This window comes from Ctenocephalides felis, unplaced genomic scaffold (genome assembly GCF_003426905.1).
Source record: "Ctenocephalides felis isolate EL2017-DRISC unplaced genomic scaffold, ASM342690v1 CF-g0.4_SCAFFOLD_01604, whole genome shotgun sequence".
NCBI lineage: Eukaryota > Metazoa > Arthropoda > Insecta > Siphonaptera > Pulicidae > Ctenocephalides > Ctenocephalides felis.
In genome coordinates this window covers 5,008,378-5,022,362 of record NW_020537758.1, presented here as the reverse complement: position 1 = coordinate 5,022,362, position 13,985 = coordinate 5,008,378, and the positions used below count along the sequence as shown (strand labels likewise).

General features: G+C 25.4%; 1 protein-coding gene across 1 annotated transcript; it reads left to right on the top strand.

The window, feature by feature from the left end:
• Positions 1 to 2,775: 2,775 nt before the first annotated feature.
• LOC113372899 (peroxisome biogenesis factor 1) lies at positions 2,776 to 13,099 on the top strand. The gene is made up of 15 exons (XM_026613236.1): positions 2,776 to 2,984; positions 3,087 to 3,201; positions 3,991 to 4,962; positions 5,027 to 5,291; positions 6,227 to 6,389; positions 6,937 to 7,096; positions 7,165 to 7,382; positions 9,530 to 9,633; positions 9,705 to 9,800; positions 9,914 to 9,973; positions 10,049 to 10,182; positions 10,385 to 10,493; positions 10,590 to 10,722; positions 12,078 to 12,169; positions 13,024 to 13,099. The coding sequence occupies exons 1-15, from the start codon at positions 2,862 to 2,864 to the stop codon at positions 13,097 to 13,099; spliced, it is 2,820 nt and encodes a 939-aa protein (XP_026469021.1). The 5' UTR covers positions 2,776 to 2,861.
• The last annotated feature ends 886 nt before the right edge of the window (positions 13,100 to 13,985 follow it).

Below are 13,985 nucleotides of genomic sequence, written 5' to 3'. Positions count from 1 at the left end.
TGTATAAAGGAAAATTGTACATGATAAGGGAAATAGTTGGGTGAAAATCTTTTGTTTTAACGTCAAAAATCTGAACGATTGATAATATATATTTTTCTACTTCATTTTATGAGTACACCGAGTTGCTGTAGGGCATTATAATGTTAAATAGAATCATAGATCATTTAATTTTATACAAATTTCCCGAATACACTATTTATTTTAAACGTATATTTTAAAAGTTATAAATAATTTGCAGTATAAATGCATGTTGAAGAAAGTTCGAACCAAGATCGACCTATCCACATAAAGTTTATCATGTTTCATTGTCAATTATGAGTATACCGAGTTGTACTACAAACTTTTACTGTTAGAAACATGTGTCTAGAATTTAGTTTTCTACAAATTTGCCTAAAAAACTATTTAGTTTACTCAATTACTTTACAAGTTATCTAGAATAAATACACTTTTACACCGAGTTGACTTCAATAAATCGCATCGCATTAAGCAAATTTTACTTAAAATTTTCTCATAACAATGTATATATTGTTTAATACAGATTTATAGATAATTTTATATAATTTTCAAAAATGTGTAACTTATTATAAACGTTTTTGCAAAGTTTTGATATATTTGCAAAAATCTGTAAAAAGGTCCAAGATCGTTCAGGTACAGAACTCAACATGAAATTCGAATCAAATCACATATTGAAAGACAATTTATTCAAAATCTTTTCATTATAATATATGCATTATTTGATACGATTTTATAGATAATTTTATCTAGTTTTCAAGAATGTATATTTTTTTATCAACGTTTTTGCAACTTTTTGAGATAGTTGCAAAAAACTGTAAAAGTGTCCATGATCGCTCACGTACAGAAATGAAATTCAAATCAAATCACATATTGAAAGACAATTTATTCAAAATCTTTCCATAACAATGTATATATTGTTTTATACAGTTACATAAATAATTTTATCAAGTTTTTATGTATGTATAACTTATTATAAACATTTTTGTAAAGTTTTGAGATATTTGCAAAAAACTGTAAAAATGTCCAAAATTTTTAAAAATAATATTAATTCATTGCATGTTTATCTGAATAAACACAGTGGTCTATTTTCAATTGTAATTTTAAACTACACCGAGTTGCTGTAGGGCATTAAAATATTAGACAATGTTGAAGATTATTTAATTTTATACAAATTTCTTGAATATTCTATTAAAATTAAACAAACGGTTTAAAAGTTACAAGAGATATAATAAATAAATGCATATTTGGCTCGATAAACACGGTTGTCTATATTCAATTGTAATTTTTAGGTATACCGAGTTGTTGTAGGGCATTATAATATTAGACAATATTAAAGATTGTTTAATTTTACGCAAATTTTTTGAATATTCCATTAAAATTAGACAACTAGTTCAAAGTTACAACGGATATAATAAGCATATGCAATAACCCAGGTACTGAACAAGAGACTTCTTATTTAAATTTTTATAATAAAAATTAAATTAAATTTAAATTATACCCAGTTGCTGTAGGACGTTATAATATTAAACAATTTTATAAACTATTTAATTTTGTACACATTTACTGAATATTTCATTAAACTTAGACAAACTATTTAAAAGTTACAAAATAATTGTTAAATAAATACATACAAACACCAGTCCTGTTTGTTTCCTAATAGATTTTAAATTATGTACACAATAATATCTAATATTAGTATATAAGTACATACAATATAATTCACCAGTACACTTAAACTTCGCTTTACCCATTTTTTTTTTAATTACAATATTTTTTACACCTGTTAAATAATATAACATCTAGTAACAATAATGAACAATAACATAAATTTAAATATAAAAGTACAAAATATAGGGTAGTATTATCATTAAAATGAAAATGCAATTAACGAATTAACTTTACCCAAATTAACAATTCAAATTTTAAATTTCAAATAAACCGCGCAAACTTCAGACTACAAGTGTCATCTGATCAACCAATAAGAAAGTTACACCAAAAGCACGTGTTACATTTCTTGTCAAAAATTTTGACAGTCGGCTGTAAGAAGAGTTGAAATTAGCTCCTAAAAATTTAAATAAAAGGATAATTAAATAGATTGACAAAATAAATGCCGGAAATTAAGGATGTACGAGCAAATATTGATTGTAAAATATGTCTCTGCAAAAAATTGCTTCTTGCATTTGCCTTCCAGGATACATAGACAATATTTTGTCAAAGTAATAAAATATACATTATTATAATCTTAAATATATATATATATATATATATATATATATTGTAATTTATATTTGCTTTCTTTACAAGTACATATATCTGCATATTTATTGCAAATTATTGTTCTATATGAAAATTTTGCACATAACCTCAAAATTTTGCACAATATTAAGAATAATTAAAAATAGTTTATATATATATATATATATATATATATATATATATACATGCATATACACGAACACATATATATATATATGTGTATATGCATATAATAATTTTTGCTATATTTTATATGTCCATATATTTATATACATATTAAAGATTAAAGTGCAATTTCTAAACTTTACACTTAACCTATAGAAATTTACACAATGATTGAAAACTCAAGTTATATATATATACATATACATATATATATATATATATGTATATATAAATAACTATATATATATATATATATATATATATATATATATATATATATATATATTATTTCTTTTCTTTTTCTTCAGGGGAGTTGCATATGTGTAAAACAAAATGGCAAAACCTTCTACCTCACCTGTGACCCCAAACCTCTCCAACAATCTTTCTACGATACCTTCGATGACAATGTGTGTGGCCTAAATTCAATGTTTGCAAAATCCATGGACCTAAAAGAAGGTGATGCAATAGTTTGTTCCTTAATTTCACACTCGGGCAGTTTGAAATCTATTCACATTGTTCCATCGAGTGATGAAGATTGGATCTTGTTGGTAATAATTATATATATATATATATATATATATATATATATATATATTATAATTCTAAATTTTTTAAGTTTATATGAGTTGTTTTATAGTTGTTTATTGTAGGAATCTAATGCTAATAAAGTGCAGAATGTTTTTATGGATCAAATACGTGTCGTTTGTGATAAGCAGATATTGACTTTGTGGTGCTCGAAGACGTTGTGTATTAAATTTGAAGTCGGTAAGTCACTTATCAATACAGCATTTTAAACTATTTAAAAAGTTTCTCAACTATATATTTATTTTTATTTGTGTTCAATAAATTTTTTAACATTTTTCTAGAAAACTAAAAAGATGTCCATGTTAGTTCTGTTCAACAAAAGCACTTGTATATTTTAATTAAATTTATAAATACATTCATAATTCCAAATAATATTCATAAGTACACCAAAATTTTATGAAATTTTATCTAATTTTATGTTCTGTTAGCGAAATTAGATACTTTCTAACAAAATTTTTCAAAATTGTTAACAAAATTTGATACTTTCTAAGAAAATTTTTCAAAATCGTCGAAAGTTTAAAAATTTGTACCGAACGCTGCGGTTAGTTTAAGTACGGTTAAAATCTGAAATTTTTATAAAACTTTGTACGAACAAAAATATTTCTAAGTACAACAAAACATAGATAGTTTTATCTAATTTCAAATTATGCAAACAAAATTTAATACTTTTTAAGAAAATTTTCCAAAATCGTCTCAAATTCGAAAATTTCTACCACCCTTATGTCGAGATTTCCGTTAGATACATCAATTTTAAATTAAAAATTTCATAAAATTTTGTACGAACAAAAACATTTATAGGTATAATAAAATTTAAAGAATCTTATCTAATTTCATGACGTTTTAGCAAAATTTGATACTTTCTCAGAAGATTTTTCACAATCGACAAAAATTTAAAAGAATTTTTTTTATGATTAAATATATATTTCGTCATAGAAATATTTTGCATATTTATTTACATTTTTGTTGTAGTAAATCTAGAACCAAATTTACCAATGGGCTATTTAGAAAACGACACCCAAGTCATAGTTTTACATCCCGAAGACAAAATAAATTTCCAAAAACCCTCCGACGCCTCTTGGACATTAACAGACTTTTTAAAAAACCAATTCAGCAAAAAAACTGACAATTTGGAGCCCAAAAACGACGAAAACATATTACAAGAATTAGAAATCTTATTCAAAAAATTTAATATACGCAAATACGATGTATACAGAACTATACCGATGAAATTTTTGCAAAATGAGATTTTAGAAAATGATTATTTTGTTGGTGTTGATAAAAATTATTTGCCCCAAAATCATAAACCAAGTTGTGTTTATGAAATGCAAAAAGTTTCTGCGTGTCAGAAGTATTTAAAAAAAGATGAAGGGGGTAATAGTTATAAATTGTATGTAAAGTTATGTACATATAATTTTGATAATTTGCAAAACCACAAACAAACTTTGGTTTGTTCCAAAGCTTTATGCAAAACTTTGAATCTAAATTTGGGCGATCACGTAATTCTGCAACCTGTAAAAGAATTACAAGAATTAGAAGCCATTGAGTTGAATTTTGGTGTAAAATACCAAAATTACAACACCTTTGATTTGATAGATTTATTTAAAAATTATGTCGTGCAGAAAAGTACTGATTTCAAAATATTGATCCCCAATAAAATTAAATTAACATTATCTGAAGATTATTTTGTTGAAGTACGTTTAAAACCTGAAGAACTTATGTATGCTGAATTGAATGCTGATTGCTTTAGCAAAACCAGTATAAATGCTGTTTTTGAAAATTTTGAAACTTCAAATGATGACTATAAGTTTAATGAATACAATTTTGGCGTTGACAAACACTGTCAAAGCATCCAAGGCTTTACACAAATTGTTGACGAATGTGTAGAAAGCATTAGTAAAGACTTTCAACACCAGGCTGTTGCACACAATATAATAATCGAAGGTAACAAAATTAATAGAATTTAAAAAAAATATGCAGTTGCTATAGTTCAATTATCTTTTCCCAGGTTCTGAAGGAACAGGCAAGTCATCGATTACCAAATCCATTTGCCAACGTTTGTCCCAAAGTCCATTTTTCTATCATGTGAAAACTCTCCAATGCAAAAATTTAAAAGGAAGAAGATGCGAAACTGTTCTGAATGAAATAGGAAGTGTTTTATATGAAACTTTGCAGAGAAGTCCTTCTGTGCTTGTTTTTGATGATTTGGAACAACTTTTGAAAGTCGTGGAACCCGAAAGAGATGCTCCTGATGCTATTTTGATGCACAACAGGTAAGTAATTAAAATTATTATTTATTATTAAAGTATTTTATATGTTATTAAAAGGGTTTGTTGGGACAAAATTTCATAAAAATTTCAAGAATGTAATTGTACTTAAACTAACCTAACCTAACATGACGTGTTTGCATAGGCTTGGTAGAAATTTTTAAACTTTAGACGATTTTGAAAAATTTCCTTAGAACGTATCAAATTTTGTTGAAGCAACATGAAATTAGATAAAATTACCTAAATTTTTTTATACTTAAAAATATTTTTGTTCATACAAAGTTTTATAAGATTTAAGTTTTTAATTGTACTTTGTTTAATTGTAGTGGTACAAATTTTCAAACTTTAGACGATTTTAAAAAATTTTCTTAGAAAGTACCAAATTTTGTTTGCACAACATAATTAGATCAAATTATCTGAATTTTGTTGTACTTAGAAATATTTTTGTCCTTACAAAATTTTACAGAAATTTAAGTTTTTTTTATTGTGCTTAACCCAACAGAAGTGCTTGGTACAATTTTTTTAGTTTTACATTTTGTGTTTAAAATAATTGATCACAAAATTAGAATGATGAATAAATATATATATATATATATATATATATATATAAATTAAAGAAGTAAATTAATAAATAAACAAATGAATGAAAAAATAATTCTAAATATTTATCCATAATAAATAATAATTTCAGAACACCAAGTTCAAACTAGATCACATTAAAGGTAATTTTATTTAAATTTTTTCCATAACATGGTATATTTTATTTGATACAGTTTTATAGCTTATTATCTACTTCTGCAGATATATAATTTTTGATAAACGTTTTTGCAAACTTTTGAGATCTTTGCGAAAAACTTGCGAAACGTCCTAGATCGTCACGTCCAGAACACGAATTCAAAGTTGTATAATTTAACGCCACTTACACCTAGTAATTTTTCCAGAATATCAGACATGTTCTACAACCTAATATCATTATGCCAAAAACATCACCAGATTTGCATAATAGCAACTTGCCAATCGACAAGACTTTTAAATTCCCGAATTTATGCAGCGAGAGGAATGCATTTATTTTCGGAAATATATAAAATTCCAGACCTGGATAAAGTATGATGATTATAAATATTCATATCCATTTTATATATATACATATATATACCTATGTCTGTTTTTAACGGTAGATTGGTTCCAGAAGAAGCCGTGTAAAAAAAAAACGTGTAAAAAAAGACATTGATCTTGTACAAAAATGGGTGATTTTGTATGCACATAAAGGGAATTTCCCTAAATTAGTGCTATTCACATTTGCTTTGACCAGTAAAAATTGTTTGTACGCGCTAAAGGGGAATTCACTTAAATCTTTAAGCTAGTGTTCGCAAACTATCGATACTATCGATGGTTTCAGACTTTTTTCTTTCATAAATACTTTTTTGTGATATCAACATACTTCGCAAAAATTTAATTTGACAAAAAAAATGTAAGTACATAAAATTTCAAATCGTGCTAAATGGAATAAAATCGTGTAAAAAAATTAAAAATACTCAATTTTCAAACCGTGTTATATCGAAACCGTGCACAAAAAAACCGTGTAAAAACAGACTTAGGTGTATATATATATATATATTATATTATATATTAATCGAATTAATATTTTAAGGAAAACAGGATCAAACTTATGCAACATTTGTTGAAACAAGAAGCATATTTAGAACCAAATTTAAATTGGCCTTTGTACAGTGAAATTTCTGAAGGCTATGTTATGCAAGATTTTGTTGATTTTGCACAACGAGCAAGTTTCCATGCTTGGAAAAATAAATGTATGGGATAAAAAATAAATTACCATATAATTACATATAAATGATAATTTCATTTATTATATTTTTAGCTAAATCGAATAATTCTGCCGTGGCTCATTTATTGACAATAAGTGATGAAATGGTTCTAAAAGCTTTGTCTGATACTCGTCCAATTGGTATAATGACATCAGATACTGAGACAAATCAGCAGAAGTCTTTGGAGGATTTAAGTGATACTTGGAATTCTGTTGGAGGCTTGTCGGAGGTCAAGGAACAACTTTTGGAGCTTGTTAAGTGGCCTAGCTTGGTAAGTAGAATGTAAATATATATACAGTAGTACACCGAATTACGAATGTTTCGACATACGAGCTCACGAAGGAGCAATTTTCTACCTCGACATACGAGTAAAATTTAAGTTACGAGCTCATCATGAATTATCATTAATACAAGAGTATTGCCTGAAATCCAATAAAATTTCTACTTCTATATTTTTATGCTAAAATTTCGTAAATTTTGTTAAAGTATGTATATATTATTATATATAGGCTTACAATAAATTTCATTGTCTATTTAACTATATAAATTACTTTTCGCACTTTCATACAATTTTTGTTGCAAAATGCATTTTTGTCAAAAAAGTGCACCCGCTAAACACATTCATATTCACATTCGTGCCTGAAATCGAATTAAATGCAAATCTGCCTTTTGCAAGCTAAAATTATCGTAAATTTTGTTAAAGAATGTATATATTATTATATATCAGCTAATTGAAAATTTTATTGTTTATTTAATGTCATTAATTGTTTTTTATATTTTTATACAAATTTTGTTAGCAAAATGTAGTTTTGTCAAAAAAGTGCTGCACGCGCTGGATTCATTAATACATAGAACCGTGCCTGAAATCGCATTAAATGCAAATCTGCATTTTGCAAGCTGAATTTAGCGTAAATTTTGTTAAAGAATGCATATATTATTATATATCAATTTATTCGGAATTTTATTGTCTATTCGACGTCATTAATTGTTTTTTATACTTTCCTATAAACTTTCTGTGCAAAATCTAAGTTTGTCAAAAAAGTGTACTCGCTGAACTCATTCATAGACAAAATCGCACCTGAAATATAGTCTTCATTTTGCAAGCTAAATTTAGCGTAAATTTTGTTAAAGAACGTCTATATTATTATATATCAGTTTTTTGAGAATTTTACTGATCTAAAGTTATTAATTGTTTTTTATACTTTCATACAATTTTTTTGTCAAAATTCAATTTTGTCACAAAAGTGCACTCGCTGAACACAGAATCGCGCCTGAAATCGAATAAGATGTACATCTGCCTCTTGCAAGCGAAATTTTCATAAATTTTGTTTAAGAATGTATATATCATTATATATCAGTTCATTGAAAATATTATTGTCTATTCAACGTCATTGTTTTTCATACTTTTATATAAATTTTCTTTGCAAAATGCAATTTTGTAAATGCAATTAGAAATCGCATTAAATGTAAATCTGCATCTTGCAACCTAAAATTGTCGTAACTTTTGTTAAAGAATGTATATTTTATTATACATCAGTTTATTGAGAATTTAATTGGCTATTTAATTTCGTTACTGGTTTACTAAGTTTTCATGTAAATTTTCTTAGCAAAATGCAGTTTGTTACAAAAGTGCACTCGCTGAACTCATTCATAGATACAATCGTGCATGAAATCGAAGAAAATGCACATTTGCATTTTGCAAGCTAAAATTCTCGTAAATTTTGTTAAAGAATGTTTATATTATTATATATCAATTTATTGAGAATTGTATCGACTATTTAATTTCATTATTGGTTTATTAAGTTTTCATGTAATTTTTTTTGCAAAATCTAATTTTGCGAAAAAAGAGCACGCGCGAACTTAATAATAATTACTATCGCACGAGAAACCCTTAACCATATTTTTTATGCAATTATCTCGGAAATTTTGTTAAAAAATGTATATGTTACTCAGTTTACAGTAAATTCTATTTGTTATTTAACTATATTAAATAATTAAGCTTTGCACTTTAATATAACATTTTGTGCAAAATGCAATTTAGTCAAAAAAGTGCACTCGGTGAACACAAAATCGTGCACTCGCTGAACACAAAATCCTGCCCTGATATCGAATAAAATGCACATCTGCATTTTGCAAGCTAAAATTATGATAAATTTTATATGCTATATATCAATTCATTGGAAATTTTATTTTCTATTCAACGTCATTAATTGTTTTTTATACTTTCATAAAATTTTTTTTGCAAAATGAAATTTTGTCAAGAAAATGCACGCGCGACCAAACCACTGTGCTAGTACGAATCAATGGCGATATATTGGAAAAAATGCTTTGAGATATGAGCGTTGTTACGTAACGAGTTTTAAACTCGTATATCGGGCTATATAATACTATTTTTTATACCTATGAATTTTTTTTCAGTATCCAAAAATATTCGTAAATGCCCCGATTACTTTGTCCAGAGGAGTACTTTTGTATGGACCTCCTGGTTGTGGAAAAACTTTATTAGGAACAATTATAGCAAAGTATTACTAATAATATTATATTTAATTTTCAAAATTGCGTAATAATACATATAATTTTATTATTTTTGCAGGTATTGTAAATTAAGGTTGATTCGTGTTCGTGGTCCTGAACTTTTAGGAAAATATGCTGGTGAAAGCGAAAGACAAGTCAGAGAAGTATTTAAAAGGTAAATTATATTTTGAAAATAAAATCTAAAACACTGATAAATGTTCTCACCGAACATGCAAGATTTTAAATATAAATAATTAGTATTTTATTTATTATACTTTTTTTTCTCAGAGCCCAAAGTGCAAGGCCGTGTATTCTCTTCTTCGATGAGTTCGACAGTCTTGCACCAAGGTAACTTAACTTTAACTCAATTATTATTGAAAAATATATTATTGTTATTAAATTAGTTATTATATAATTTTTCAGACGTGGTCATGACACTTCTGGTGTCTCTGATAGAGTTGTAAATCAATTATTGACCGAATTAGACGGTTGTGAAGCCCGAGATGTAACTGGTGGTGTTTTTATATTAGCTGCTACGAGTCGACCTGATCTTATAGGTAAATACAATAAAAAAAATATTATATTAATTCATAAAATTATAAAATAAATTATCATGTATAAATAAATTGGTATGTTTTCATAAAAATATGTACAGACATTTTTGATCTTTTTAAAGAAATTACTTTGAAATATGACAATTTTTTTGTAATTTGTTTATATTAATTAGTGTATTTTAATTTAGTATTTTTTATATTGTAGATCCGGCTTTATTAAGACCAGGACGATTAGATCCACAATTTTTATGTCCAATTCCGGACACTGATGGAAGATTTGATATTTTGAAATCGTTGACTACATTCAATAAAAAGTAATATTATATTGATATATACATACATATTATATATATATATATATATATATATATATATACAAATATATATGTATATATGTGTATTCTTTTCAGATTACAATTAAAAAGTGATGAAAATTCAGCAGAAAATATTCTACAAGACGTTGCAAAACATTCCGATGGTTTTACAGGAGCAGATTTAAGTGCTCTTTTGTGCAAAGCTAAAGAATTTGCAATGGAAAATAATGTAAGTAATTTTAATAAATACTGAATAAAACTAGCTGTAAGTGGAATTCTGTCTTGAGGCAATTATGGCATCGTGCCTTAAGGCAAATTGCTGGAACTTCCCGTACCGTAACGAAATGTTCGAGGAATACTTAATGTTTTCAAATAGATTATTATAAATAGAATTATATAAACTGAATTGCTGAGTTGAAATTATTTGTAAAGTATATTAGAACTGAATTATAGTCAGAATTAAAAATAAAATTTGAAATATTTTCGATATACAAAAAACTAAAAAAAAAAAAAACGAACAATTTTTTTTTTCCAAATACAATTATTTTGTTAAGACAAGCAGAAAGTTCTTTGAATTATTTAAATCGGACGGTTAGTTCTCTCAAAAACTGCTATTTTTTACATATTTAGCTCCGTATCTTCAAAATGGCTGGGCCTGCCTTTGCCAAAAACTAATAAACACTTCTCCCAATCATTTCTAATTGAATGTTTTTTAGATCATTCAAATCGGATACTCCGTTCTCTCAATAATTCGATTTCTATTTTCTGCACTCTTTGCTCCGTATCTCCGAAACGGCTGGACCTGCATTTGACAAAAACTTATCAGCTCTTTTCCCTATCAATGGGAATCGAATGTTTTTTGAACCATTCAAATCGGTTGATCAGTGCGCCCTAAAACGTGACTGGAAATTTGTATCCATACATACATACACACACACACACACACACATCCATTTTTTCTGAGGTATGCCAAAACGTTCAGAAACGTTCAAAACGTCGAGAAATGTAAAAATTTTCAATTCCGATTTTTGGCCCATTACAATAACTTACCCTACGGGAAGTTAATAATTATAATAAATACATCTTTTAAAACCTCACAGTAAATAATTTTGAAAATGGTTTATTACAGATGGTTGTCTAATAATTTTAACATTTTTTTATATAAACTTATTTTTTAAACAAATGTACATATATAAATATATATAGATGCAAAAACAATAATAGCAATATTTTCCTGCCTAAAATAAAATTAATTTAGTTTACCTTTAATAATTGTTTTCAAATAATTTGCTTTAGTGTTTGTGTTTCTATTTTGAATATTTTAAATTCGTTTTAAAGTGTCTTTGTTTTCATTTTGTAAATAATTGTAAAGCAATGTAGTATTATTGTGTTATTATAGAAAATGTAATAATCGTTTCAGATTTTGTGTGACTGATTTGTATTATAATAAATCAGATAACGACTTCATTTAAAGTTTTATGATCCGAGTCGTAAATGAATTTCAATTAACAGTAACTTCTTATATTATATATATATATATATATATATATATATATATATATGTCGATTTTTTATTTTTTACAGGATGATAAGATTTCTAAAGATAATCTTGTAGAAGCTTTGAAAAATTCAAGACCATCTTTATCTTTACAAGAGCGACAGAAGTATGATGCAATGTGAGTACATTTTTATATGATTTTATTCAATTCGAATTTATTTATTAAATAATAAATGACAACTTTCTAAAATATATTAATTCGACTACAAATTTAGATATCTTAGAAATCTTTCGGATCCAGTTTGCTGTCAATATTTTATTTAAATTATTTAAATCTGAGTAATTCAGAGTTCTTCTTTTATTATTACATCTTCAAAGCATAAGAATTTACTTTGAAATTTTCGAATAATTAAAGACCTAAGTATTAAAAATCAATATTTTATAACAGATTTAAAGTAATAATAAAAAAAAAATCGGTTATGAAGACTAAAAATAATTTTCCCGAAGACTGACTAAAAATAACTCTATGACAATTACTCGTAATATTTATTTCATTCTTTTAAATTAATTTATTTATTTATTTACATTTTTTTCTATTTACGTAAATTTATTATTCCGTTGTTTTTTGATGCTTCTTAATTGTGCAGTTTATTTATTATTATTTAATATTTCGTAAGAACGTTTTTAGAAAGTATATATCTATAAAAACTAGATAAAAATATCTATGAAAATGCAACAAACAATATATATATATATATATATATATATATATATATATATATATATAGTTGCATAACAAAATTTTGAATAAAAGCAAATGGCAATTTGTAAAATGTCAATTTATTTAATATATTATATTGTCCTTACTATTTTGTTCTATATTATTGTAATTTTCTTTTCTCATTTTCAACTTTGTTAAATTTTGTTTATGCATATACTTTATTTTTGTTATATTATCTATTTATTTAGATTTAAATATAAATTCTTACTCTATTTATACTATTTCTACTCTATTAATCTATTTTATTTCAGCCACAATCGCTTCTCCAATACTTCACTACCTGAAACCGGTACTGTAGTTTTAACGAAACGTGCTACTATGGCCTAAAATAATAATATAAATATAATATCATATTGTATAAAATATAATATTATATTGTTTAAAATATAATTTTATATTTTTTGTACAACTTTGTTTCCGCCGTTTTTACTTTAGGATTTCTATACAAAAAAGCCTCCGTTTGAAATAAAAGCGGCGGAAGCAAAGTTGTACATCTAATGAATAAATAATATATATAATATAAATTTTTAAATTTTAAAAGAATTTCTGATAATGAGGTGGTCGACTGGATATTTTTTTAGGGGTAACGTTTTGTTGTGAGTGACATTAGGTTTTAAAAAATATATTTTTACATATGGTGTTAGAGTTATTAAACATTTTATTTCTACTTCATAAACGTATCGTTGATTCAATGATAAAGTAAGAATAAGATTTATAATATATTTTTAAAATGTATAAAGGCTGTGGTATAGTATATGTATAAAAATATTTTGATGAATTGTTTAGAATCGGGCAGTAACACCAAGTAAAAAAAACTAAAGTTGGATAAATAAAGTATTTAAAAACTACTTTAGTTTTTTTTACTTGGTGTTACTGCCCGATTCTAAACAATTCATCAAAATATATATCAACACCAAACTCACATATTTCAAAATATAAAAATATATATAATATGTAATTTGGTTTAGGTTTAAGGTTTTATTGTTAATTTTTTATTATAATTTTTTTTTTGTTAGTTGATTGCTATTAGTTAAAAGAGCTGTGTACTTTTTTACTTTTCTTGCTATATTCTTGTTTTTTATTTTTAAATTTTTTAGTTCTATACTTTTTCTACATTTACACTATTTTTATAATTTTATCAATATATATATATATATATATATATATATATATATATAAATCAACAAATGTATATGTGAAGATATAACAATAT